Source organism: Anopheles cruzii, chromosome 3 (genome assembly GCF_943734635.1).
Source record: "Anopheles cruzii chromosome 3, idAnoCruzAS_RS32_06, whole genome shotgun sequence".
Lineage (NCBI taxonomy): Eukaryota > Metazoa > Arthropoda > Insecta > Diptera > Culicidae > Anopheles > Anopheles cruzii.
Window position 1 is genome coordinate 75,829,576 of NC_069145.1, and position 25,432 is coordinate 75,855,007.

General features: G+C 48.1%; 6 protein-coding genes across 6 annotated transcripts; 2 read left to right on the forward strand and 4 right to left on the reverse strand.

The window, feature by feature from the left end:
* Positions 1-9: 9 nt before the first annotated feature.
* On the reverse strand, positions 10-1,210 carry LOC128273165 (alpha-ketoglutarate-dependent dioxygenase alkB homolog 4). Its single transcript, XM_053011088.1, has 3 exons — positions 1,039-1,210; positions 317-951; positions 10-251 (listed from the first exon to the last, which is right to left on the reverse strand). Exons 1-3 carry the CDS (start codon positions 1,138-1,140, stop codon positions 41-43), a joined length of 948 nt encoding a protein of 315 aa, XP_052867048.1. The 5' UTR covers positions 1,141-1,210; the 3' UTR covers positions 10-40.
* A 369-nt stretch (positions 1,211-1,579) lies between these two features.
* On the reverse strand, positions 1,580-4,578 carry LOC128272891 (recombination repair protein 1). The gene is made up of 6 exons (XM_053010774.1): positions 3,817-4,578; positions 3,689-3,754; positions 3,533-3,628; positions 3,303-3,470; positions 2,833-2,916; positions 1,580-2,765 (listed from the first exon to the last, which is right to left on the reverse strand). Exons 1-6 carry the CDS (start codon positions 4,457-4,459, stop codon positions 1,840-1,842), a joined length of 1,983 nt encoding a protein of 660 aa, XP_052866734.1. The 5' UTR covers positions 4,460-4,578; the 3' UTR covers positions 1,580-1,839.
* A 957-nt stretch (positions 4,579-5,535) lies between these two features.
* LOC128273623 (transmembrane protein 53-B) lies at positions 5,536-6,791 on the forward strand. Its single transcript, XM_053011637.1, has 4 exons — positions 5,536-5,891; positions 5,969-6,329; positions 6,398-6,541; positions 6,615-6,791. The coding sequence occupies exons 1-4, from the start codon at positions 5,662-5,664 to the stop codon at positions 6,789-6,791; spliced, it is 912 nt and encodes a 303-aa protein (XP_052867597.1). The 5' UTR covers positions 5,536-5,661.
* A 798-nt stretch (positions 6,792-7,589) lies between these two features.
* LOC128273667 (uncharacterized) lies at positions 7,590-8,732 on the forward strand. Its single transcript, XM_053011690.1, has 2 exons — positions 7,590-7,807; positions 7,868-8,732. Exons 1-2 carry the CDS (start codon positions 7,590-7,592, stop codon positions 8,634-8,636), a joined length of 987 nt encoding a protein of 328 aa, XP_052867650.1. The 3' UTR covers positions 8,637-8,732.
* A 290-nt stretch (positions 8,733-9,022) lies between these two features.
* Positions 9,023-12,072, reverse strand: LOC128275485 (thioredoxin-2-like). The gene is made up of 2 exons (XM_053014000.1): positions 11,937-12,072; positions 9,023-10,128 (listed from the first exon to the last, which is right to left on the reverse strand). The coding sequence occupies exons 1-2, from the start codon at positions 11,958-11,960 to the stop codon at positions 9,829-9,831; spliced, it is 324 nt and encodes a 107-aa protein (XP_052869960.1). The 5' UTR covers positions 11,961-12,072; the 3' UTR covers positions 9,023-9,828.
* A 316-nt stretch (positions 12,073-12,388) lies between these two features.
* Positions 12,389-24,340, reverse strand: LOC128272683 (protein rolling stone-like). The gene is made up of 6 exons (XM_053010548.1): positions 24,209-24,340; positions 17,808-18,030; positions 17,513-17,735; positions 14,163-14,282; positions 13,911-14,091; positions 12,389-12,874 (listed from the first exon to the last, which is right to left on the reverse strand). The coding sequence occupies exons 2-6, from the start codon at positions 17,901-17,903 to the stop codon at positions 12,598-12,600; spliced, it is 897 nt and encodes a 298-aa protein (XP_052866508.1). The 5' UTR covers positions 17,904-18,030; positions 24,209-24,340; the 3' UTR covers positions 12,389-12,597.
* Between the last annotated feature and the right edge of the window lie 1,092 nt (positions 24,341-25,432).

The following is a 25,432-nucleotide window of genomic DNA, read 5'->3' on the forward strand; positions in this document are numbered from 1 at the left end:
AGAAGTAACACTTTTAATCCATTCCAAAAGGCAGACTCAACTAACTAGCCACGGTCTCCGTCCGATGATCCCAGAACTGTTTGGCTCGTTCAAAAATCACTTCACTTTGACTAAAGTCACTTCCACCCTGCAGATACGTTGGTGTAAACTCCCGGTAGGCCAAGCAAACGCGCCGATCGCAAATGTCTTCGCGCAGCACCGAGTGTTCCCACTGGTAACGCGGTGGTCCGTAAAGTACGAGCAACGAGCGCCTAAAATGGTATCGTAAGATGGTTAAATTTCCAAGTGAAATCCGTGAAAAGCGAGCCAGAATTACCTCGGCATCGGAATGCGCACGATCCGATTTTCGTAGGAAGCCAACGTTTGCTCGTCGACTAGCTCAGCCAACAGACGGTCTCGGTATTGGTCCACAAAGTTCAGATTATACTTTGATTTTCCATCGGCATTCCTGTGGAGGGACATCGTCAGTACGGAGTCGCTCAGCAGGTTGACGGTCACGATACGTTCGCCCCAAATCCAACAATCGTCGATGTGCGGATCGATCGAAGCACCCCGCTCCGGGTCGTACTCTAGCGAGCACTGTTCTATAGTTTGAAACGTGGCCAACAGGGGAACGTTCGCGAACCTCCGTTGCACAAATTCCGTCGATCGGGGAAAACCCGCAAATTGGCCTGCCTTTAAACGGGTCTTTTTAAAATTGGTCTTCGGACCAAAGTTTTGCTTCCTTCGTCCACTTTGCGACACATCCCAAGGCATCTCGTCTAAAGCATCCAGCAGCTGCGTTTCCTCCTCCATGGACAGAAAGTTCAGGTCAATGTACACGCCGCCGTATTCTTCTCCGGCGGTTCCCCGGTGGCTGGGAACTGCCGAGTGTTCGTTCATAACCTTTTCAACGTCCCAACCGGGATAGATCTTAGAGCAAAGTGGGCAATACACGTAGGAATCGGAGTGCTAAAAATGAAAAAAAGTTTATGCATGATGCATGAAGGCACGTGGCTCATCGCAAGAACATTTCTGGCCTCTGTATTTCGCAACTACCTGAAATGTGGTGTAGAAATCGCTCCGAAGAATCCCTAACTCTGCTTCACAGCTTAAACAAGTTCGGCGTCCCTTACAACCGCAAGGTCGTGGGTAGTCCATGATGGAAACACAATTCGGCAAACCTTCTTTTTAATGTTATTCAAGTTAACTCGTTAATAAATCCGTTTTATCACTCGTTTGGACAGTAAAATACTGCATGGCAATTGTTTGTTTACAAAGAAGCTCCTCCGCCGGTCTGACAGCTCAAAGTACAGGGTGGTTCAGAAATGGGTTGGACATGCTTTTATGCATTTATGGGTTTTTGCAGCAACGCCCGCCCGCGCAATCCATACCCGCGGCCGCATTTTATCCAAAACTACCAATCCGCGTGAAATTTTGCACAGCGTTTGGATAATTTTAATAGTCCGCATGAAATGGCAAAAAACACTCATTTTTCGAAATTATTAACAAACAGTATGTTTTCTACAACATTCATTTATTTTCACATTCCAATTACTACAGATTAGATGTCAAATAAATGGTAAGTAAATTAGCCTTTGCAAATTAAACACCGTTTGTTGAAGATTCGTCGGCTGCTTCAGTTAAATAAAATGTTATGCAATATTGGTTGAAATGTTAGTTACGAAGCTGGTTGATTGATGAGCTTGTGCGTTTGGGACGGTGCCATTCCCTTGTTAAAACGCTAAATTATTATGGAACAATAGTTTTGTTGTAGAAGTAAAACATAAACAGTGTAGACCGACCAAAGTCTAACACGAGACAAAACGTAGCCAAAGTTGGTAAAACGGACCGATTCGTTTAAAGATTTAAAAACAAAGTAACGGGACAGTGGTCACTTCCGTACACCTGGGTTCGCATGACGTTATCGGTCACTTTATCCGCCAGCCGTTCGGAAACGATGAAATAATCCAGACGCCACCCTACGTTCTTGGCCCGGGCCCCACCCATGTACGTCCAGAAGGTATAGGCGGCCTTGCGCTCCGGGTACAGCTTGCGGAACGTGTCTACAAACCCGTAAGACAGCAACTGAGTCATACCGTCCCTTTCTTCCTGTGTGAATCCGGCGCTTTTGCGGTTGGTTTTTGGGTTCGCCAAATCAATCTCCTCGTGCGCCACATTCATGTCTCCGCACAGTATGACCGGCTTTTTTCGGTCCAGCTCCTGCAGGTATTGGTGAAACTTTTCGTCCCACCGCATGCGCTTCGGCAGTGTTACCAGTTTGTTGCCGGCATTCGGAACGTACACGCACACCAGATAAAACTTCTCGTACTCCGCGGTCAGCAAGCGACCGTCCTGATCTTGCTCGTCATCGCCCAAACCGTATGTCACGTAAATTGGCATTTTGCGAGAGTAAATGGCCACGCCTGCGTAGCCTCCCGGTTTGCACAGCCAGTACGGGTGATAACCCGGAATGTGGCGAGCTTCGTCCGGGAGCTGATCTTCGGTACACTTCGTCTCCTGCAAGCACAATATGTCCGGTTGTTCGTGCTCGATGAACTGTAGACCTCCCTTGCCCACCCAGCTACGCAGTCCGGCTAGATTCCAGCTCGAGATTTTGTAATTCCACAGGGCGTCCTTCTCCAGGGCAAAGTTGAGCCCAGTGTAATCGGTGGAGCATTTGTTCATCTTTGGGGCCGATGTTTTTTTGTCCTTCGCAGATACCTTCAGTGCTGGTGTTTCTTCACTATCCACCTCAGCGACTTTGCGTCTTTTTCGCTGTGTTACTGAGGTAATAAGAGAAATTGCTTTGTGAGATTCACTTCATGAAGGTAAAAATGCGGTCTCATTTACCTCCATTAGTAGGAGCAGCAGCATTTGCAGTTGATTCCGAAGTCCCATTAGCTCCGGTTTCGACTGAAGGTTCTCCTGGGAGTGCTATGCGAATTATGTTTCGTTAATTATTTTACTCTTAACGATTTGAGTATCTGTTCTTATTTAGTAAAGACTATGCTACTGCGAACACTACTACATTAGTATGCAGAATTCAAATAATTATCTACATTTATCTACATTAATTAGGATAGAAGCGAATTTATTGAACATGGATAATAGAAATTATAGAAATGTTTACATGTGTGTTAAAGGATAGATCTTTTCTCAACTGCGCGCTCAAGTTTAGGATCTAACATCTGCAACATTTCTTCAGTGGGAAATGGAAGAATAATAAAAGATTCGTAAAGATCCGATTCTACATTTAAAATGGTTACTTTGATCAGAGCGCTAGAACATCTACTAATGAAGCCAATCAAAGACGTTCTTACCGTCAGACGCATCCACAGAAGATGCTTCAAGCTTTTTCTTTCCGCGAGCAGTAGGCTTGGTAGTCGGTTCTGTAAAATCCGCAATCTGCTTCGACGGCGACGGTTCTTTTCCCTTCCGTTTGCGCTTCGAAACAAGTTCATCCTTCAAGGGAGGCTCGGAGGCTTTTGCTGAAAGAAAAATTTGGTCACAATGAATACTTTTGATTCATTTTGTGCGTGAAAAGATATACCCTTAGCCTTTCCACGCCCTTTCGGGGGCTTCTCTTCCTCTGGTAGTTCATTGGCCACGACGTTATCATTTTCGTTAGTTTGAGGCGTTTCTGGAACTAAAATATCGGAATAATAATTATATTCGCCTTTCTCTCTCTCCAAAAGTGGAACATTACCCTTAGTTTTGCCACGTCCTTTTTTGGGTTTCTCAATCTCAGACGGCGGCGCTTCTGGGATGATTTCTGGAAGGAAAGTTTGTCAATAGGTTTCCTCAAGTGATTTTTTCTTCGTTACCATCACTTACCTTTAGCTTTTCCGCGACCTTTTCTGAATTTCGTCACCGACGCGCTTGTTTCGTCAACTTCGAGAACTGTAGAAAGTTTTCCTTTGGCTGATGGTGCCGATTTCTTCGACTCAGGCGATCCGTTTTCCGACGACGCAGCAGCAGATTTTCCATTAGCTGTCGGTTCCTTCGAACTCTCTTTTTTTAATGCTCGCCTTGTTTTACTTTCTTTCGTTGTTCCATCGCCATCCTGCGTTTTGGCTGACTTTGTCGCCTTCCTTTGAACAGTGGTCTTCGCTTTGGATTTTGCAATAGATGGTGTTACGCGTTCTCCTTCCGCTTCATCGGTTTCCTCTGACCTTGGTTCTTTAGCCTTTGACAGACGACGTGATTTCGTTGTCTTTTTCGCTCCATTCACAACGCTCAACTCGTTCACTACTTCCGGTTCCTCGGTTGCTGGATCTGATTCAGTTTCTTTCATCTCTTTGAGTTTGGGCTTTTTAACTGCAGCCTGTCTTGCTCTACCCTTACCCTTTGCGGTGTTTTCGGTTGGTTCCACATCAGGCTCAGCCTGGTGTAGATGCTCAGATTCTTCCTTCGCATCACTCAACTCGTTCACTACTTCCGGTTCCGCGGTTGCTGGATCTGACTCAATTTCTTTCATCTCTTTGGGTTTGGGCTTTTTGACTGCTGCCTGTCTTGCTCTACCCTTACCCTTTGCGGTGTTTTCGGATGGTTCTACATCAGGCTCAGTCTGATGTAGATGCGATTCTTCCTCTGGACCGGTTTTCACCGCACGAACGCGCTTTCTTGCTTTCTGCTCCATGACCGTGACGACGGTTAATGTAAGGCGTAGATTACACAAAAAAAGCGTGAACGAGGTTGTTTTACCAAAAACGCTCAACGCAAAACGCGACTTCTGCTAAACTTCTCCAGATTAAACAGCCCTTTAAAATCCGTGAATTCAATGAACCTTGAAAGCTCTCGTGCGTGCGTGAAGCAGCTAACAGCCACTGAGATGAAATGGCAAAAACATAAATTAACGCACCAGCGTGTGTAAAGTAAAGCTACTAGATCAGAGCCAAAACGCGTAGCTGTTTGTGATTTCTCATCCAGGTGCCGGGTAACAAAAATGGCGCGCTGCGCAAGTGACACTTCACGCGTATAACACTTGAGGGGCAGTTTTCGAACAGTAGCAATAAAATTTCAATATAAACGTTGGAAAATGCATTTTGTGTCTACGATTTTCCTACTTCTTGTTTGTCAAGGAAAGCATCTCGAAATCCCGCGATAGTTTTCCCTTTCGAGTTGTATCATACCATAAAGCAATGAGGCTTGCATTGGTTGGTCGAAGTCCGCACTGTCTGTTAATATAATGTGAGTCTATTATAATGTTACCGATAAGAGCACACGGCTCGCCAATCTTTCGAGGGTATTTACTGGGATACTTACACACAGGTAACAGATGCCGGAGAGCCAATCGGCTTCGGCAATTCCGGCATGCCGGTAGTGGCCTCATCGCGCATGCTTCACACGCAACGGAACGTACCATGGAAACAACCCATCGCGCTGTTAGCCACATGTCAAGTGACGGTCGCTGGGTGTATCTGTGTGCGTTTGCAGTCAATTTTCCAAATTGCTTTCCCTGGAAAAGTCAGCTGGACTGTAAAGAGGAAAGGTAAAATTGTGCACAGCATTGACGATATGCGTTAGGAGTGTCCCAAACCTGGTGCCCGTGGTGGGAGTGTTGGCGGTGTTTCGGTGGCACCCACTAACAGGGTTTGCGGGAAGCTTTATCAGTTGAATTTCCCGGGGTTTTCGTAACGGTTGGGCCCAGGCTAGTGATCCACACGTAACGCACCCACGATGTCGGCTACCTACGGGGCAAGGATGGAATCGGAGTATCCGCTCGACGATACACTAGAGTATTTCATCAAATTTCCTTCGCCCAACTTCCGGAGTGATACACAAACGGCCGAGAGCGACTACGTGTTTGTTTGCAACGAAACCAACGTACCCATCGTACTGCTGCTTGGTTGGGCCGGGTGCCAGGATAAGTACTTGATGAAGTACTCCAAAATCTACGAAGATCGAGGGTACGGATAGGGGAATGGTGAAAAGCGAGAACCGCGCCACAAGGCCACCGAGCATAATGTTTACACTATCTTCACAGTCTCATCACTATTCGTTACACGGCTCCGGTGGAAAATTTGTTCTGGAAACGCGCGGCCATGCACCAGATCGGGGAGAAAATTTTGAAGCTGATATACGACATGAACTTCGACAGCCATCCGTTGATATTTCACGTTTTCTCCAACGGTGGCGCGTTTTTGTACCAACATATTGCGGTGGCGCTGAGGCGCTCCAAAGCACCGATCAACGTGTGCGGCATGATCTTCGATTCGGCCCCCGGTGACCGGCGCATCTTGGGGTTGTATCGTGCCATCGCTGCTATTTACGGGAAGGAACGACGGTGCAATGTGCTCCTATCAGCTCTGATGGCCCTCGCTGCCATGATACTGTGGACGTTTGATGTAAGCGCAGAATGTACCACGGTGGTGGACCAATTTGTGACCATCTTCCTTTTCCGTTTTTCTTTTAGGACGTTTTCAATTACATTATGAATTTTTTAAGGCCACGTGGCTACGAAGTACAAACGAATCCGTCGCACAATCTCAAGTATGAGAGTAACGCATGGCCACAGTTATTTCTTTACTCCAAGGAAGACCGGTTAATACCTTACACCGTGAGTAGCATAAGGTTGCGATTTGTTTCCGTTGTACGCTTAATTGTGTGTTTGTTTTCTATTTCCCGTAAAGGATGTAGAAAAATTTGCCAACTATCGAAGTCGATGTGGCGTGGACGTGCGGATGGTTTGTTTCGAACGCTCGGAACACGTGAAGCACTACATTCGCCACCCGCAGCAGTACATCTACACCGTGTGCAAGTTTATCAACGATTGTTTATCGAACTACTATAGTAAATTTCATAACTAAACCGACATAAGATGAAGGTTTGGTACGGCGTGGGATGAATATTCTGCTGTGAGCAGGATAGGCACAAATGAGTTTTCTACGATCCCTCTCTACTTTTTTATGTAATGTTGCACAATTAGCAATTATAGGTAAAACGTCGAGATTTGATGCAAACGCACACACTTCTACGAAACGCTCAAACTGCATTCGATTGTGTTTTATCGCGTGCCGCAGGGTACGTAGCGAAAGTAACATGTTCAGATCGATTACATATTAGCTCCTCTTAGCCTATTACTGTTCCGGTCCATCAAATGCCACCATACCTTAGTTACGATATGCGTAGCAATTGATTTTGTGATTCTCTTAGAAAGTCTAAGCATACTTACAATGCCTTAATTCTGGACGCACCAAGCAGCGATCGTACGTTAACTTTCTTAGACTTGTAGAACTAACAACAGATCATCACTAAGTGTATGCGAACGGTTTAGCTACCGGTGAAAGTATATTCCAAAAAGCAGAACAACCTGGATCACGTAGAGCAGGAAAGAAAATTGTCAAAGCAAACATTGAATAAAAGCGACTTTTTCACCTGAATCATTCATTTTCCTGTACATTTTGGCTCTAAAATGATCAAAGCAATAGTAACCGTTTTTAGTTAGATTCAATTATTCGCCAGCAATCTCACAGCACACAGCATTGCCAGCAAACCCGTATAACAGTTAACCGAACGTCAGACGGATTCGTGCGTTGTTTACATTCAAGGCTCCCAAGCCGGTACGAAAAGTTTGGGTTGAGAAATACATGTGCAGTTTGAAAACGATGAAAAGATATGTGTTAGATTTAAGTAACTTATTTTCGGACCATCGACAGAAAGTGTGCATTGCACACAGGGACAAATGGAGCACGATTCGTTCTTTAATTCACACATTGAAACAGCTTTTTGCGATCGAGCCCGAGCTCGTCGTGTTATCTGGTGACGGTGTGTACTATCCGGAGACGGAAAATATTTCCATTCTACGGGACAACGAGACCCTTAAGTAAGTAAATGGCAGTTACGGTTTGCGAAAACAAACTAACATCGGTAATTAATATTGCAGAGTTCTGTTGCTAAATACAAACGAGTTACACACCCGATCTGCTGGTGCGGAACGACATACAGTGGCCATCGACACAACCGCAGACCACAGTCAGATCGAGGAAATCGAATCAATTTTATCGAGTTTGCCTACTCCAAAGCGACGGCGTGTTCGGAAACGTAAAGCCAAACAGGCGGGCATCGATGAGGATCAGGCGTCTGCTTCGAAGGCTACGTTGCCAAAAAAAAAGCCACAAGCCGACGAGCATCTTGAAAACGATGACCAGGAACGAATAGTGCCTGTGGATGATAAAGTTCTAAAGCATACGCTTAAGCTGAAGCAGAAGCAAAGCGAAGACGAACTACCGTACAGAAATTTAAACCTCGTAATGAAGGCTAGAGTTGTGCGGGCCCTTTCGCCAACGGTACCCAACCCTCTGCACAACGGAAACCATAGAACGGATGAAGACCGTACAAGCGCAGAAGACACAAATAACGACGAAATATTGCCCAAAGAACTATCTTACACGCAGCCCTGCACAAACAGCTTAAAACCTAGAGTGGTGCGTGCACTTTCCGAAGAAAACACGGTCGAAGTAAAGCAAGAACAAATTGAAAAACGTTCCAACGATACGAGCTCTGGTGATGCGGTTCACAATACCGAATCCGAAGCAAACAATTCATCTACAACCCCAACTCTGATGACGGCCGAATCCGTCGGCAGTGTTGCAGACGAAACCAGCGTTGACAACGGGGAGATAACGATCGTCTTTTCGGACATTTCTCTCTGAATGTTACAATGTCAAGCATAAGGGCGCCTCCGCCGATCGGTGAGTGTTTTCAATATTAATGTCTTTTTCATGTTCTACGTTTCAACTGCCATAAGCCGGAGCACATACGGAGTAAATAAATGTATATCCTAATCGTTTGGGGTTAAATATATGAAACCACTTCTAGTATAAACAACTCGCATTTGGAAAAATTGCTTCGATGCCGTTTCGTGTCATTCGCTTTCCGAAATAATTAATGTTATCCCAACAGTTCAAAGTGAATTTCTCTTCTGGTTTTCTTTCTAATCAAACTATATAAACAATCCAACAACAATGCTCTATCACCGGGGGTAAATACAAACAAATACTAATTTAAAAAAAAAACAATCAGTGGGCATGATTTGTGGATAAGTTTAAACATTTTTATTCATTCCGCTTCGACTGGGTTTACATCAAATCAAGCGTAGAATTAAGTGACACTTATGTGCTTCTCTGCATTTCGGTTTTCAGCATTATTGTTACATTTTTTTCGCATATGCGCTTTTACTTTTATCGTTCGTTCAGATGCAGATTGTTCGAGACTGTAATGACGAGCAGCGTTCGCGCACGCCTAATGAAAGCTTGTAGTTGAGTTGTTCTGAGGATGTGACTTGAAGATACATGAACAGTGGCTGACGGTGAAGAAGAATAACGAGAGCTAACGTATCTTAACGTTTTGGTTTGCACTTTGCACGGGCGCACGGATCCAACAATCCAGCCAATCCAGGCAATCGCTGCCACACGCGTTTCTGACTGCTTCCTTATTCTGTTTGCGAAAAAAGGGTTCCATCGAGTAGAGCATGCTTAGTGCGTGCCATTTGGATGGTAATGGGCTGGTTAAACACAGGATTGTTTAAATTGTTCCACGTCCCTCCAACGGGTGGTCGTTGAAGTGCAGGCTTTGCGGATACTTTAGATTGGCAACATGTTTAACTTGTTCTCGAAGTACTTAGCTCTCGTAGCGGGTGGGTGTGTGTGAAGCAGGGGTTGCGGGTGGTGCGGGACAGTTTCATTTTCGTTCATGAAGTGGTTCACTTCACGAACATACGGTACATGAGATACAGGGCGATGAGTAAAAGGGTGCCTTATTTGATCTGGCTAATGCGCTGCACGGTAACCACCAGCTCTCGCCTGTCCGAGACTTCCTTCCGTTCCGTTCCCAAGGATCCGGTGCTTAGGCGATCAGGCTCTCAATTTGGTTTTCCAGCTTCTCGGCATTGGCACCCGAGAACTGCTGCACCACCTGCTTTCGCTTGATGAACAAGAAGGTGGGCATGCTGGAAATGTTGTATTGGGCGGCCAGATCCTCGCACTCGTCCACGTCCACCTTCAGGATAACCACCTTGTCGGCGTACTTGTTTTGGAACTCTTCAAGTTTCGGCGCGATTACCTTGCACGGACCGCACCAGGTAGCGAAGAAGTCCACCACCACCAGTTGGTCGCCGGCCGATTCCAGCTTGTTGTTGAAGTCATTCTGTTGAGCATGTGTGAGAGACGATCATTAGTTAGTGGCCGGTTCAAATGATTCAAGGTCGCTGCGAGCCAATATAAGCATTCCAGGTTTTTTTGCTAAGGTCCTGCTGACACACAGAAAATTTCCCAACGACTCATCGCCTACGCTTGCAACGTTGCGAAAGTGCTAATAGCGATTAGTGTCCACTTATGGTGTCTCTTCCACCCATACCCATACTCAAGGTTTTCATGGCCGTTATCCGGCGGGGTTGACAGCGGAGTTAATGGTGACATCACCTCATTCACAAACAAAGCTCCAACACTATGGGCTGTTAATGCATTCCAAAGCTGCTGCTACAGAGAGCGGCTGTTATAGAAAATTGTTTGGAATTTTCTCTCTATCTCAGAAAAGATCTAAGCCTTCTTGTGTTTGGATTTATGCGTAGACATGGCAACGGGTGTAAATTTAATCATACGTTGCAAGCACCGCTACGACCCGGTGGCTGTTGTAACAATTCGGCACGCAATGAATAATGGAATCGTAGTGCACCGTGCACAGTAACCCAACGAAACGTGTAACAACGCTACGGGAACAAACTACATCATGGCAGAAAGCATTCACGGAACAGGTTGATGATAAGGGGGCGTGACAACATGTTTGATACCGGCACGACGAGCGTGATGCGGGCCAGGGAGAATTTCTGGGAATCTTAAGGTTGGTTGGTTATTTTTTTTTAATCGAACGATGATTATGCGTTCTTCCACACCGACTAAAGATCCGATTTTTTTCCGGTACGAATCAGCTCTGTTGAAAATGCGTAAACAAAGTCACCCTCGCCACACAGGTAGCGTCTCCTTGTGGGAAATGTATGCAAATAAAACACAGGCAATTTGGGATAGTCATCCCAAATCCAAAAGGCGCGTTAATTAGATGGGCCTGAAACATATCACATATCGCGCGCCCCTTTACGTTTGAACCGATCGACCGAACCGCTCTAACCGGAAGCACGTATTTTAGGCGACGTGAGAAGCAGCACTGCCCCTGATAGAGTGATTATCTCTATCGACGGGGACTGAGTCACGCGAAGCATGCTCGTGAAAATCTCATCTCGTTGGGCGCTTGTGGTTGTTGCTAGTGCCTCGTTGCAAACTTATCTAACCGCAATCAAGCGCACCAAATAGCGCAGCAGTCTCGAAGCTGAGGTTACTTGATCTCCCTAAGGCCACGTACATTTTCCATAGCCTTCTGCCGACACAGATAGATGGAAGAGAAAGCATCCCTGCCGTTGGTGGGCTAGATTGGTTAATCGGCAAGTCATCGTCGTCGTCGTCGTTTTCCGGTCGTGACGACCAACCAACCGGTCGCGAAAGGTCAGCCGCGGGGTATCACACATACACATGCCACAGGGAACGCACCACTGTTCAGCCAAAAGCAGAAAGGCTCGACAAATTAATTGCCCCTCAGCCTAGCCAAGGCGTGCAGATGACGGTTTCGAAGCGTCATTAGATGATTGTCCCGGCGCAGCAGTGGGACTGTGTGCAGGAAAGAGACACGGCTAGAGAGGCAGGCTTGTGAGCGCGGGACGGAAAGCGATAGCACATCGGGAAGCTCCACAAATCGAGCGCCATTACGCGAAAACGAATATCTACACATACACTTGACCACCTCGTTGGCAAGGGAAAAAATCCCATTTATTGACCGGCTGGGGGGAGGAGGGGAGCGAATGCCGGCCATTCAGCGGGGCTGGGTTCCGGTGGACATATTGCTCGAACAAATCACTTCACCACGCTGAATTCGTTCGGTGCAAAATCAGTTACGTTAATACTTACGGAATCTTTCACAAGGTACACCATTGTTGCAGTTTTAGATGGGGATTCGGGCGTTCGGCAAGGAAAGTTGAACAGAGAAGGGTTCAGGCACGGTCAAGGGCGCAGCACGCGTGTTGCACTCGGTCGGCGGATAATTCAACAATAAAAAACGCCTTAACACCGCATGACAACTCAGCTTATGTCACGAAGGAATGCGGCCTGCGTTTACAACGTTGCTTTGGTTACTTCACTAAGCAGACAGTCTTGTGTGCAAGCAACCTAACCTTCATCCTAGTAGTCTTGTATGCAAGCAGAAGCTTTTCTTTCGGTACGTAAAGCGGTAAGCACAGTGCGGTGCAAAATTAATTTTCACATCATCATACTATTTCCGATTTTATTTCGAGTGTAAATTCCATCTTCTTTCTTTCAGGTCGTGTATTGGCATTCGAAGCGTCGTGAGGTAAGAAAGAATGTCGTTAAAAAGTAAAACATATTTATTAACAGAATCACAGCTTACTCTTACGACGTACAGCTTACTTTAATGAGTTTTCAATGCAAATACCGTCCGTGTTTTAACCCTTGGTGTCGTATTCTTACTACTGAACCCGCCGTCGGTTCCGTGCGCAAAGTGTCGTGCGTACCAGAACTGCTCTACTAAATACATGTCCTTCCGAAACCGCTCTCAGTACCTCTCACCGATCGTGAATCCCTTGTTGTCGTTTCCGTACACCATCGAAATGCCGTGGTCCACTTTGCCGGTTTGCAGCTGTAGGGTCGAGTTGGTGGGGATGATCGGTTTACCGCCAAAGTAGCGCGAGTAGATCTTCACCCGAAGCTTGTAGATAGCGAACATCAGTATGTGGACCAGCATCGCCAGCAGGATTGTGCCCACCACCGTGACCATCGCTTTTCCGGGTTCGTTCCAATCGAGCACGTTGTAGATGTAAGGCCGCCCGAATCTAGAAAAGCCGAAAGACCGAATATCGAATTTCTGACAAGCTGCGCAAAGATTCGAAAGTTGCCACCATCTTCTTCGTAGGCCCGAATGACCCTGGGACGGCATCATATGAGGCCATCACACTTTTGGGGATATATTTTTAAGTTTGCGAACCATGCGAAAGTAAAAATTGGGACATGACCTCTGCAAGTATGAAATATCCCAAAAATGTAGCGGTTGTCACCAAACGCCCAGTGGTCAGAGCTTCAGCGAACCATGTTGTACTTCGAGCAAATGAGATCCAGAAAATGTACCCGCGTAACGTGGGGAGTAATCAATTTTATAACAAACAAAAAACAGGTTCCTGCAGGCTGGAGGCTTGGGCTGGTTCGTTCGAGAGTAACATATAACCGGAGAGGTTGTCGTTAATATCTATGCTTGCAAATGACGAGGAAATCGTGCAGGAGGTCATGCACGAGCGCGAAAGGAAGTCACAGAAGCTGGCTGGACTGACGTGGGGATAGTTGCGTCTCAATTGCGCACGATATAAGAGGCAGTTGATCAAAGTTATGCAATTTGGGCCGAGTCTAACGGGATGGTAATTGAGGAACGGATAAACGGTCAGCTTGGGCCCACCGAAGACTGAAACATTTTTGCTGACTCTCAAGCAATTAGCAAATGTATCTTCGTATTCGATTCGAGCCAACATCAAAAGGGACGAATTATAGGGCATTCTGTATACAAAGGTTCTTTGGCCATCGATATCGCGCCTGTCGAACACACACGCAAATAGTATTTTCGATTAGGGCCCTCGCAAACTAAAGGACGGGTTGTAGAATTGCATGTTTTTCTTTTTAACAATTACTGCTAATCGTCTGAAACATTACCCCAAACACCCCGAAGGCACCAGCGGCACTGGTAGCGATCGTGCCGTACAATCGGCACGCCAGCACGGACGCCAAGCATCATTAATCACAGCATTGATCGGGGCGGGTGCTACATAACGTGCCCCGGCCAGCTGACGGGACAATCCGTCGCGTTACGTGCCGTATACTTACAGGTCTGTGCCGCCCGCTGCGTGGTAGATGACCGAGAATGTGCAGTAGATCAGCCCGAACGCGATCGGTTGCACCACGTGCCACAGGCGCACCGGGTAGGCCACGATGATCAGATCGAGAAACATGAACACGCAATTGCAGGCATGGATCAGGATGTTGTTCGCATCGACTGTCATTGTGTCTGGAAGCAAACGAAGTCGGTCGATTACACCGTGGATCGGCAGCAACGTACGCCCAGAGCCAGGGCCTTACCATTGTGAAGTATCGCCCAGTAGATGATGGTGATGCAAATGGAGAGAACCAGGGTGATGTTGTGTACCATCCAGTAGAACTTGAAGATCGTTGGCATCTCGTCGGAGCCGCAAACCGTTTCTGGGAGTCCGAAGAGGTAAACGAATAAAAGAATTGTCATTTAGGATCATCGCGATACGTAACGGCTTTAATTTATGTGTAACTTTTTTTCGAATTAATTTATGGCTTTTCACCTCCATTCAACCCAAAGTCTGCAAAACATCTTCTCGGTGGGCGGTATTATGTAAAGCACCTTGTGTTCCTTATGAAAAATGATACCTTGGCCATCCCTCCGGGATCCATTGTTGGTTTAGTTCACATGGTGGTGCGCGGTTGCTACATTTCATTGATTCCTCCAAATGAATGCAACGCAAAGGCCGGTGGTAGGTGAACTGTACAAAGACAGCCGCAAAAAGGGCCACGCATTGTTCGCGCGCGCGGACACAACAATGCCTGGCCGGGCTGGCCAAGCCCCCTAAGATCGGTGGCCAAGATCCGTTTCGCGCGAGAACAAATGCCGTCGGACAGAGTTACGGCGTCTTGCGCAACATGCCAGGCCAGCGGGCCAGCGCGGGCTCACTACCTTTATGCAAACGTTATTCCGGCCGATTTATTTGCGAAACCACTTGAGACCATCGGCATCGGAGAGCTGCGGAGATGCTTTTTGAGACACACAGCGCATGCAAGGGTCCGGTCCGCTGACTTGTCCTTGACCATAATGCGTAGGCCGGAACGGGGTGCATTCGGTTAAAAAGTCGCAATGTCCGACATCGTTGCCCGAGGTTCCGTCTGTGTTGATTGCCGTCTGCATTTGAACAATGCGAGATAACTATGTCAAGCTGCGAAGAGCTCACTCTACGCGGGTGACTCCTTGGCGCTTACTTGTACGTAGCGTGTTTGCTGAATTACCTGCATTTTTCATAACTTCAGCGAGCACACCGCCAGCGTGATATTATTTTTACGATTACCCATTAACCATTGCACGGCAGCGTTCGGGAAGGGTGAAGAATGGTCTGCAATTACCGGCAACACTCGGTTCGGTTGTACAGATGCGCTCCTTGTTTCGAGGTCCGAATGCTAATTTTTTACACGGATCTTTTAATGTGCTGACATTCATTTTTTGCTTGAGCCTATTCTTGATCTCCAAACCCACAAACAATCGGTGAAGAAAAACATGGGAGACCCCATTTGATTTGCGTCATCGCGTCGTGTCCTGATATGGCAACAGGTCCGTCTGGGAGTGGCCAGTAATGAGCTGGGGGCCATTAAATAGGCGGAATCGTACTGGCAATGGTTGTTTCGACCCCGTTCTAGTGTGCCGAGGGTCGGAGAAAGTTTTCCACCAAGTGGAGGTCATGAAAGTCACTCGGAAATAGTTCGCTAGAACTCGGTCGGAGGTTGAGTAGAATATGCTACGCTGGAGCATCATGCAGTGGCCCGAATGGAATGCGCTGAAACCGAAGCCATCTCGTTTCACGGCACATACCCGTCGAAGGTAGGTCGTCTGCATTCTATGCTTAAAAAAGGGAAACGAAACTCGCGGGGTTCGAAATTCGTGCTCCACCGCATCGGCCTTTCGAATTTGGCGGGCAATAACAGTGCGTGCCACCAAACCAGTGGCAACATATTGAGGTCACCGCGGGGGTGCCGTTTTAATGTTTTCGGCATTCCCGGCGTCCGTACAACGAGGCCACTGTCGACGGAAGGCTGCCGAATCCGGGTGAAGCGCTGAATTCACTGGAGCATATGATGTTGATTGTGTTTTAAACATATCCCCCCGGCGACTCTATCCGCGTTCTGATTATTTTTCTCACTTCTGCTTTGGACCATAAAAACCACGACCTTCAGAATCGAGCTGAGCCATTAACGTATCACGCGAGTGTAAACTTCGCAGAGTGCTAATAGTTATATGATAAAAGGAGCTTTTAGATGAGCTGTACAGTTGGGCGCAAAATAAGAGCCGCGGAAGCCCTGTCTCCGTAATTGAAGATCGCTTTAAACGCTGATGACTGTCGAAGTAGCGCCCAACAATTAGATGATCAGCCCATTTGACGACGTGACGTTCTAATGGCTATCAATTGACGTTCGAAGGCTGCCGAACTGCATTAGGAGCACGCACACAAATGACATCTTTAAGTCGGTCATCGAGCGAAGATGGCTGTGTCAAGTCATTGCCGATCGCACAATTAACCCCGCGGCGGGACCAAAATGATTCCATCAACGAGCATTAATAACGTCACCAGTGGGGCGGCAACGTTCCGCGACGCGAGTCATGCACCAGTGCTGCGGTGGCCCCCAAAACCGGTGGCCATGTGCCTTTGAGTTCACGGTTCTCGGACGATCGTGATCCCCGGGCGCACCCTTTGATGGGTGACGGCATGGCGTGAACTTGAACTTGAACACGCCACGCTCGCCCGGCTTTCGTCGGGCGGCCGACACGGTCACAAACTTTAACATTGCTCGTCTCGGATCTCTTCGAAAAGTCAACGTCAACGCCAAGCCAGTGCGGCGTGACGGAAGACCCGGTGAAGGTTCGCTATCTGGCCTCGAAGACATGCGTTCTGTTTTTTCCTGATTGCCTGTCCTGACGCTCGATAACGGCGGAAGCACTAAAGCGGCGTGGCCACCGGGAAGTCCTTTAAGGTTTCGCTGAAACGTGTGAGAAAAGTTCACATTTCTTGGTTTTTGATCGCCTTACGCGCCATGTTTTACAACCCATTCCGCGCGTTTGTTGCCGTTGCGGAGAAAGTATCTGGTTAGTTTAATTTATTCAAATGGATTCTCGAACCCGCGTGTGTTCGTTGGCGGTTGCGAAAGAAAGTTTCGACACACTGCCGTTCGTTCCCACAGAGTGTTTTGGTCAAATGTCCATACGGATAGCGCTGCGAAATGCCAATCGTTGCTGACTGTTTGAGCAACTGAATCATCCGCCGCAATCCGTTGCACCTTTTCTAAGACCATCGGTCTGGTGGAATGTAAATAACTCCTGCTTCGGAAACAGAACCAGTTGTTTCACGACTCGCACAACAAAACAAGTTTCAGTAGATCTGGTCCGACCATGTTTCCAGCGATAAAGAACCGCGTTCGTTCCCAGAAGACTGCCATCCGGGTGGACCACATTAATCAAACATTGCAATCTCGCGATATACGGCACCAAACGATATGGTATTTGTCAGGCCGTCGACTTCTTTATCGCGGGTCACACTTGTCGCTGTCAAACAAACTGTCGCCGGAACACCACACACGAACGGGGAGAGGACAGATAGGGCTCTTCTCGGTATCTTCGGTTGTTTGCCCCCGTTACTACTTACCCGAGTATTCCGGATGGAAGTGCCAGACCTTCACCAGGACCGCGCCCATCACGGTCGTGACCATGCACAGCAGTATGCCCCAGTGCGTGAGGTAAATGAAGTATTTACCAAAGTGTGCCGTTTCGGCGGCCACTACCATCGAGTTGATGACAACCCCGGTGAAGAAGATCGCCAGCGCCATCCGGTACAGCAAGAAGAAGATCGACTTGGTCCGTGTTTGCCACTGTTTGCGGTATCCAAACCAAACTTATTAGTCGCCCGGTCTGATCCCGGAGAACGGAACCTGCGTACTTACCTGAGACTTGACGAACTCTTCCGCCGGCAAATGGGCGAAGCCACAGTTGCGCACTTTAAGCTCATTTTTGCAAGACTCCACAAACGTGCCGGTCATCTTGACAGTCGCGCGCCAGGGGCAGATTTTCAGCTGTCAGAATTGTCGTGAAGTCGCCCAGGAACGGAAGGATGCTATCGCGCGCGCGGTTTCTATTGTTGCTGCCAGTTCCGGTCTGCCAAAGAATCTAATAACGATGCGGTCATTATAAAGATGGGAACACGATTGACGCTCCGTAACACACTCCGTAATCAGTTACTCTATCAGATAGTCCCGGACACTATAATGGTGTTCTAGAAAAGCCCACCCGCAAAGCCGTGTTGATATTGGAGCAGATAGAGCCGCTACAGAAACGGGTATCAACAGCAATCGGTCGCATTTGTTCGAAGCTTAACTAGACACGGCCCACAAGATAAGGGACTTAGGGGACTGGCACATTCATAACGGATGTAAGGTCAGTTCCGATGAAAATCGATGGTGGATTCCCCCCCCCCCTACATCGATAACTGGTTTCTAGGGGGCTGAGGCGTTCGTTACTATCTTTTAAATAAGGCCGTCAGAAGTCATACTGATGATTCAAGCGCTGTGCCAGACGGTTTCAGGATTATGAGATTAATCATGAAAAGTAATCAGCGAAAGTAATCAGTGAAAATGTATTGGTCCTCCACAAGGTATTTACCTTTATTAAAAAGATTGTTGATTCTTTTTTCCAAACAATCATCGGTGTGAGGCAATGCGAACATTCTACGGATGGCAAACGAGCATCAAACGATTGGCAAACAAGTAAGTAAACGGGGAGGGAGCAACGCCAACCATGACCCAAGAACAGTTGAGTCCACAGACGATGTAAAGCCGTCAATAGTAACGGAGATCAAGACCAGAGATCAGGCAAAGATCAAAGTATGCCTATGCAAATTCATCAGTGGTGTAAAATGTCAACAAAGCCGAACTCAGATTGCCGCGGGAAAAAAAGGAAACTTTTAACAAATGAGTAAACAAACGTGTCAGCAAATGACAGTCAACTCTAGAGCCAACACGTTTCGCACGCCCTGTGAGTGTGAAGTGAGTACTACACTTTAGTTGCGGGCTGCCATGGTTACCGCTTGCTTTAAAATGATGGCAAAAAAAGGCCACCGGTGCGATAGTTAGAAAGGCAAACAGGGGGTTCCTCAATAAAATTTAGTTCCGCCACGGTTAACCGGCTCAGTTTGTCTAGGGTGAGCAATTAATGGGCGATGGTCGATTTTTTCGTCTAATATTATGAGGTTTTTTGTACCATTAGAAGTACCTCCATCGTGATTCACTGGCAATTCAGGTGCGTGAAGCACCTGAAACGGCTCGCTCTCTGGGCTGAGTGGCAGAATTTGTTTGTCATTTAAACCGGCCACTTGGGCTTAAGCATACAGCCCTAGACCAACGGTCAAGAGACGACCCAGACACAAGATTAAGGCCCGCGCGCCAAGGGCATTGTGGAGGACAAACATTTATATAAGTAAGGCCCACGCTGGCTCACAGGGCGACTGTTCTTGGTAATACGCCATTGCTTTAATTCAAAGCATTTTTCCCATGCTTTCCATTACATTTTACATTAAATTGAGTTGAATTGCGTAACGTGCCAGTTACATGCCGCCTTACGGAGCTCAACTGTTATTTTGTAACGCCACATTTTAACTTATTTGCGATGGGCGGGCGAGGAATCTTCTTCAGACGCTTTTTAATTGACAGCTTAGCCATTAGACTCGCGCAGCAGCGAACACCACACGAGTAGTTAAAACAAAATGGCAACATAATTACCGACAAAATAACATTGCGGTAGGACCCCTACACGTGGCCGTCTCCATCCAGCCGGCCGGATGAACAGGAGAACGGATAATAATGACTTTTAATTGCTTGCATATCAAGATGTTGGTGCTGAACCTCTTCACATAAAACATGCCAAGAGGTCCAGCAGCATAGGCTCTCCAGAGGTTAGTGTTGGTTTCGGTCACTTTCGTAGCGCCCGCTTGGTTGGGACACTTTTCGGCACATTGCGTGGCCGTTGGCCGATGGTCGGTCCGGAAGGGACCAGGGCGCTGGAATGAAACTTAACCGGTTGGTTTTAATTAAGTTGAGTAATCGGTCCATTGCGACGATGCGGCGTCCGCTGTAACTACGCATGTGGCCCGTGGTGGGCCGGCCATCTAATGAGGATCTGTGCAACATAAACCGACCGAAAAGACGCGCGTAAAACGCGTGCGTATGGACCAACCGAGGCTTGATGCAATAAGCAAAGAGAATTGGTCGTTGCTGTGGACGATTCGCTAGTTCTCAAAGGGGACCGGGATGTACTATCCCGAAGGATTTCGGTGCCAGGCAATTCTATTTCATGTTCCTTTCTATCCGGCTAGGGGTTCTAGTGGTTATATCGCACTGTTTACAGGGCTTAATCTTCCCTCGCACTGGAAACTCCTAACGCACCGTTTCGCCACCGATCTGGCAACAGCAATCCTGCGTAATGACGGTCTTAGCCGTGTACTGTAAAGCCACAAGCAACACAAGACACTCTGTACTGTGCACACGTTCGCTCGGTACGTTCCGATTGTTCCGTCCGGGTCAGAGTTGGGAAAACTAAGGCAATGGAAATTTATCGTCCCATTCGTGGTGCGCTTTGGCTCCGGGCGGACGGGAACGCTTCTGTCATGCGTATTTTATGGCCACCATTCTCGACTCCGACCCAACGTGAGTGTGTGTGCATTATGCCGCTGCATAATAAGACCCCGCATGGCGAAACTCTGCGGAGCCCCCGGAGGCTTATGGTTGCCGCCCTACGTGACACGGTGTCCCCGGGCTGGTCCCGAGTTGTTACCACCATGGCCGCCCGGGAACCCGAGAGAGAGTTAGCGTCTTCATTTGGAATCATATTTTATCCCAACTTTACGATCATTAAATGCTCCCACAATGAAAGCAGCCGGCCGATGGGTTTGATGAAGAGCGGAGCACAATGCGTAATAAGGGACAATGCGCAAGAGAATGGGGGCTTCCCATGCTGGGAATTTCATTCTTTGGTTACGCACACGCTGGATTGTTGGGTATCTTGGTCGGTTTCGGTTCAAAGTGCATTTGGAGCTTAAGATACATTGATACATACGCTGTGTACACTTTAAAGAGAATAAGCCACCATTTACTTTACCGGAAAACGAATCGCAAGCAACCTCCGAAGCTCATCGATTGAGCGATAAAGTTCCATTCCGTGCCATTAATTTTTTCCCATGGATGCATTTGCATATTTGCTCTCTCGGGCGGCCAGCACGCAATTGCAACGAGCCGAGCCGATTGCGGGCCGGACGTGGAAGCGCAATAGACCGGCGCAGGTGACCGGCTCGGGCAGGGCCTCAAGTACGCATTTTGCCTACGCAGCGCCTTCCAGCAGCGTATGATGTTTCGGAAACCCTAGCTCGGTTTACTTTTCGTCATTGCCATTAGCCACGCTTAGTGGAGCGCCGCTGGGTAGAGCGCCGTAGAACCGTGGCCACGAAGCCGCGAAGGAATGAGCCGAGCAGCAACCGCAGATATTTCGCACAAACCAATGACCAAAGCCATTAGTCTGTCGTCGTCCGCCGGAGTTTCGGCCGCATTACGCACCGCCACTGGGGGTTGATCCGGTTGAGGGTTTTTTGATCCGGTTGCAGTCCGGCTCGGTTGGTTGCGAAAGGTTGCACACCAATCACATCCAGTGCTGGGTGCCGGTTGCACATTCTCGGGCGGAATCGTCTGGAAAATGGGCGCCTGAAATCAATATTCAATAGTTGAGATGAGGAAATCATAGCGACTTGCCATTTAGCACACTCAAAGTTTAATCAATTTTTCGCATGTTCTAACGAGAGACACATAGAATAATAAATAATTTTTTTTTTGTTTCTATTTAACCTTCCACCACAGGAGTGTTGCAATATTAGAATCATTAGAGTGCGTTCACCGTATTGGACCGCTTGGCACTACCGTTAAGGAATGGTGTTGCGCCATCCGAACCACATTCTTCGTTTGGCATATGGAGGCGTCTCAAGATCGTTTACCAAACGCAGAACTTCAACGCGGCGGCAGACAGCGAACGCGCGAAAACCGGAATCAGGGGCCCTCAGTTTGGCCATCGCCGCGTCGGTATCATCGTGCCATCGTGTTCCATCATTAATGCGACGATGGCACAACCTGGCTCGGGCCACGCGTTGCGAGCCGCGAGCAACGAAACCTGTTCCAAGGTCATACGGTCGTCGGTGGGTTCCGCGATCAAGGGCGCGATCTGTTGCTTTTGCATTTTCATTGACCGAATCAGGTGGTCCGATCCGATCCGATCGATCGATGGTGGACCATGCAGTGCCCTTCCGTGTGGCAAGGACAACACCTGGCTGACACGCCGCACGGGAAGAGTCTGTGCTTCCCAGGGCTTACCCGATTCTAAGTAACACAAAGTAACTCAAGGGTCTATCACAGGGTGGAGCCAGAATAATTTATTTCACACCCAGCCGGGTGTGGCCTGATTATGTAATCTTTATAACGCCGCACCTATCCCTCTGGTGGTTCGGGACGTACTATTGAGTGGACTTCAAGCAGTCAAGTGCCCGGAAACCTTACGTGCGTTGGTGACGAGGCAAAAAAACTTTAACTGCAAAGGCGCGAACGAGAACGCACAGGTTGTTGGTGTTGGCACTTGAACGTTTTCCGCGTTCTTTTTGGGAGGAAACCTTATCAACCGACGGACGACGAAGGTCGATAACCTACCGCCATCGAGAACCTTGGCGCAATGAATCGATCGAAAAAAAATGTAGCGCCAGTGCCAGAGAAAAATTAGAAACCAAACCGAGCGGATTTGGACCAGCAAAGTAACATTCTGGTACGTGATATTTCCGCCTAATGGCAGACCGGCACAGCATGAAAAAATGTGGAACCACTAGAAAGCGTGCGGCACGTATCGCGCGCCCGCACGGGCCAGTGACGAACCGAAACGGTTCGGTCTCGTGTCGGGCTCGCCAGTTTCCTTCGAGTGCCACAAAAGTAAACAATGAACATGTGTGAATCGTCCGTATTGAGCTGGGCCAGCTGAGCCTGAGACCGGCAGAAATCATTATGATAGCGCGCGAGAAAATGGCTTTTTGGTAGGCCATAACTTTGCCTGGTTGGTTTATTAAATGCTACTCGCGTGCTCGTTAACGACACTTTAAATTCGGTCCCCAAACGGTCGGCCAGCTCTTTCGGCCATCCTGTGTGACCTTGTTGTGACGATAAATTCATATTCAACCATTTGATGGCAACGGAGCTTTCAACGACCGCAAACCCTGTGGTTCTGGCCCGGTGTAGGAAGATTCCAGCCCAAGGCCACGCGTGACCCCCGGCGATTGGCAGCTCGCAGCACACCAACCGAAGCATTATGTTCACCGCCCGCCGGTACGTTACTCACTAGCTCGCTGGGGTGAAGTAATTTCAATCGTTCAAATTAACGCCACCTGGCTGGACGATTATTAATAACACCGCAACCCAAATATGCGTTCACCGCGGCGCTGCCGGGGGCTCGCACGGCTACGGGGGGGCCGGCATATCGCGATGTGTGAGGTGTGAAACGACAACGAAAAAAAATGTGCAACGACGTGCGGCGGTGCGGGCTTAATGCTTTACTTTTGACCAGTAAACGCACAATGTGTTGCATTCATTTTTTTCTTCGGTTTTTGCAGTGCGCCACACCGGTTAGAGATGCAGGCACCCCGTTTGTGGCTTGCTTGACGGACCATTATTTTGTCTTGCCCGGTGGAGGGCCGGCGGCCTGCAACGGTAACCCGATCGGTTAACGCTGATCCGCTGAGCCGGCCGCGTTGATGCAAGAACGCCCGCGGGATGGTCCATTTCGCCGACGCTCGCAGTGGGTCAACTGGTTTTGCGAAAGTTTCGCCAATAGCGAGGCGCTCGCTGAACCATCTCTTGCATCCTTGAAATCGTCCTTCGTTAGCTTGGCGCCCGATTCGCGCCTTCTAATTGATGCCGGCTGGTTTCTTATTCCACTTCCGTTGCGATCGTTAATATCAGCACAATCAAATCACACAATAAAACATTAGACGCCGGATGTGCGGATTGGCTTCATACACCAATAAGCACACGCGAAACGTGATGCGCGGGCGATCTGTTCTGTTCCGCTTGGCCGGACCACCTCCCCCGCCCCCGCTTCCGGTCACTTCCGGCCGGGCACAATAGCTATCCGATCCGGTCACGATCGACACAGAGAGTGGTCGTCCGCGCAAAGCTTACGTTTCGCTTTCTCGATCAAGAACAACACATTCGGCCGGCATCCGCACACCGAGTTCTGTAGGCCGCGCCGCGTGGCATAACCACAAAAGCCTCACCTCAAACCTCAACCACGAAGCGCGGGACACTTTTGGCCACAAAACAAACAAACCAACAATCAAAAACAAAACCACTCTCACTGACACGGATTAGGCGGATCTGTCAGGCGGCGAGAAGTCGGCAAAATAGTGCAGTCGGCAACCTATACAAGGCTCGACCGCGCGCGCACGCGTCCGAAAGCGCCAACAACTAAACAACAACTGATGATCGGAACACACGTTCTAAGAGCCGTAAGCTACACGATACACAATAACCCGTTATGATGCACAATAACCCGGTGAGCTTTCGTACGCACCTGCCGAGCTCACCTGAAAGCTTTGGCAGACCGCGAAGAAAGCTCTGCGGTGCACCTGAAAGCTTTGCAGATTCGAAGCAACCGGCGACTCGCGTGCAAACTATTTGAAAATGTCGTTACGGTTCTGTGTTTTTTATTATTCATTTTCATGCGGTAATATTTTAACGGATGGAAAAAGATTTGTGTTTCCAAATGAGAAAATTTATTTCAATTAGCGAGAAACATTTGCTGAAGCACTTACCGGCTGTGAACGTCTTGGTGTGTCCTCGCAGTGGAGCTTTCTCAAGATGTAAGAAGAGGCCTTCGAACGCATAACCGGGCTTAACATGATTCTTATATATTTGGTTTCGTTTTGCTTCTAAACAAACCAATCAACTCATAAATGGAATGTTTTCTGCTGTCTTCTCTCTGTCCTTTTTCTGCTTTTATTGCTCTCCGTGTGCTGCGTGTGTTTCACAGCGTTCGGCTGCTCCCGGGTCTTTGCTTGTCTGTTTCAATCCCGGCAACAACCCGCAACCCGCTATGTTGTGTGACACTGTCCCATTAATTCTCGTTCTCGTTTGCAAAATCACCCCTCTCCCGTTGGCCACACACCCAGCGGAATGGGAGCAGATGAGAAACATTGTACAACAACTCGTTGCCAATTTGCTTTGCTACATTTTTGCCACACTTAAACCTACCAAAATGTGTTGCTCTAGTTGTCGCGCACGATACATTTTTGCTAAAGTCTACACCGTGGGGCGCATAAGAGCGGTGTTTGGTGTGTGTCTGTGTGTTTTTCTTATGTTTCACCGACCACATTTGTTTAAATATTTGCGAATATCACCAGTTTTCCGTTGTTACAGACTATTTCCGAAGCATTTAACCCGCTCTGTCCTCCGTTCACTTTGCTTTCACAGCAGTTGCTTTCACTCTCACTCTCCACTCC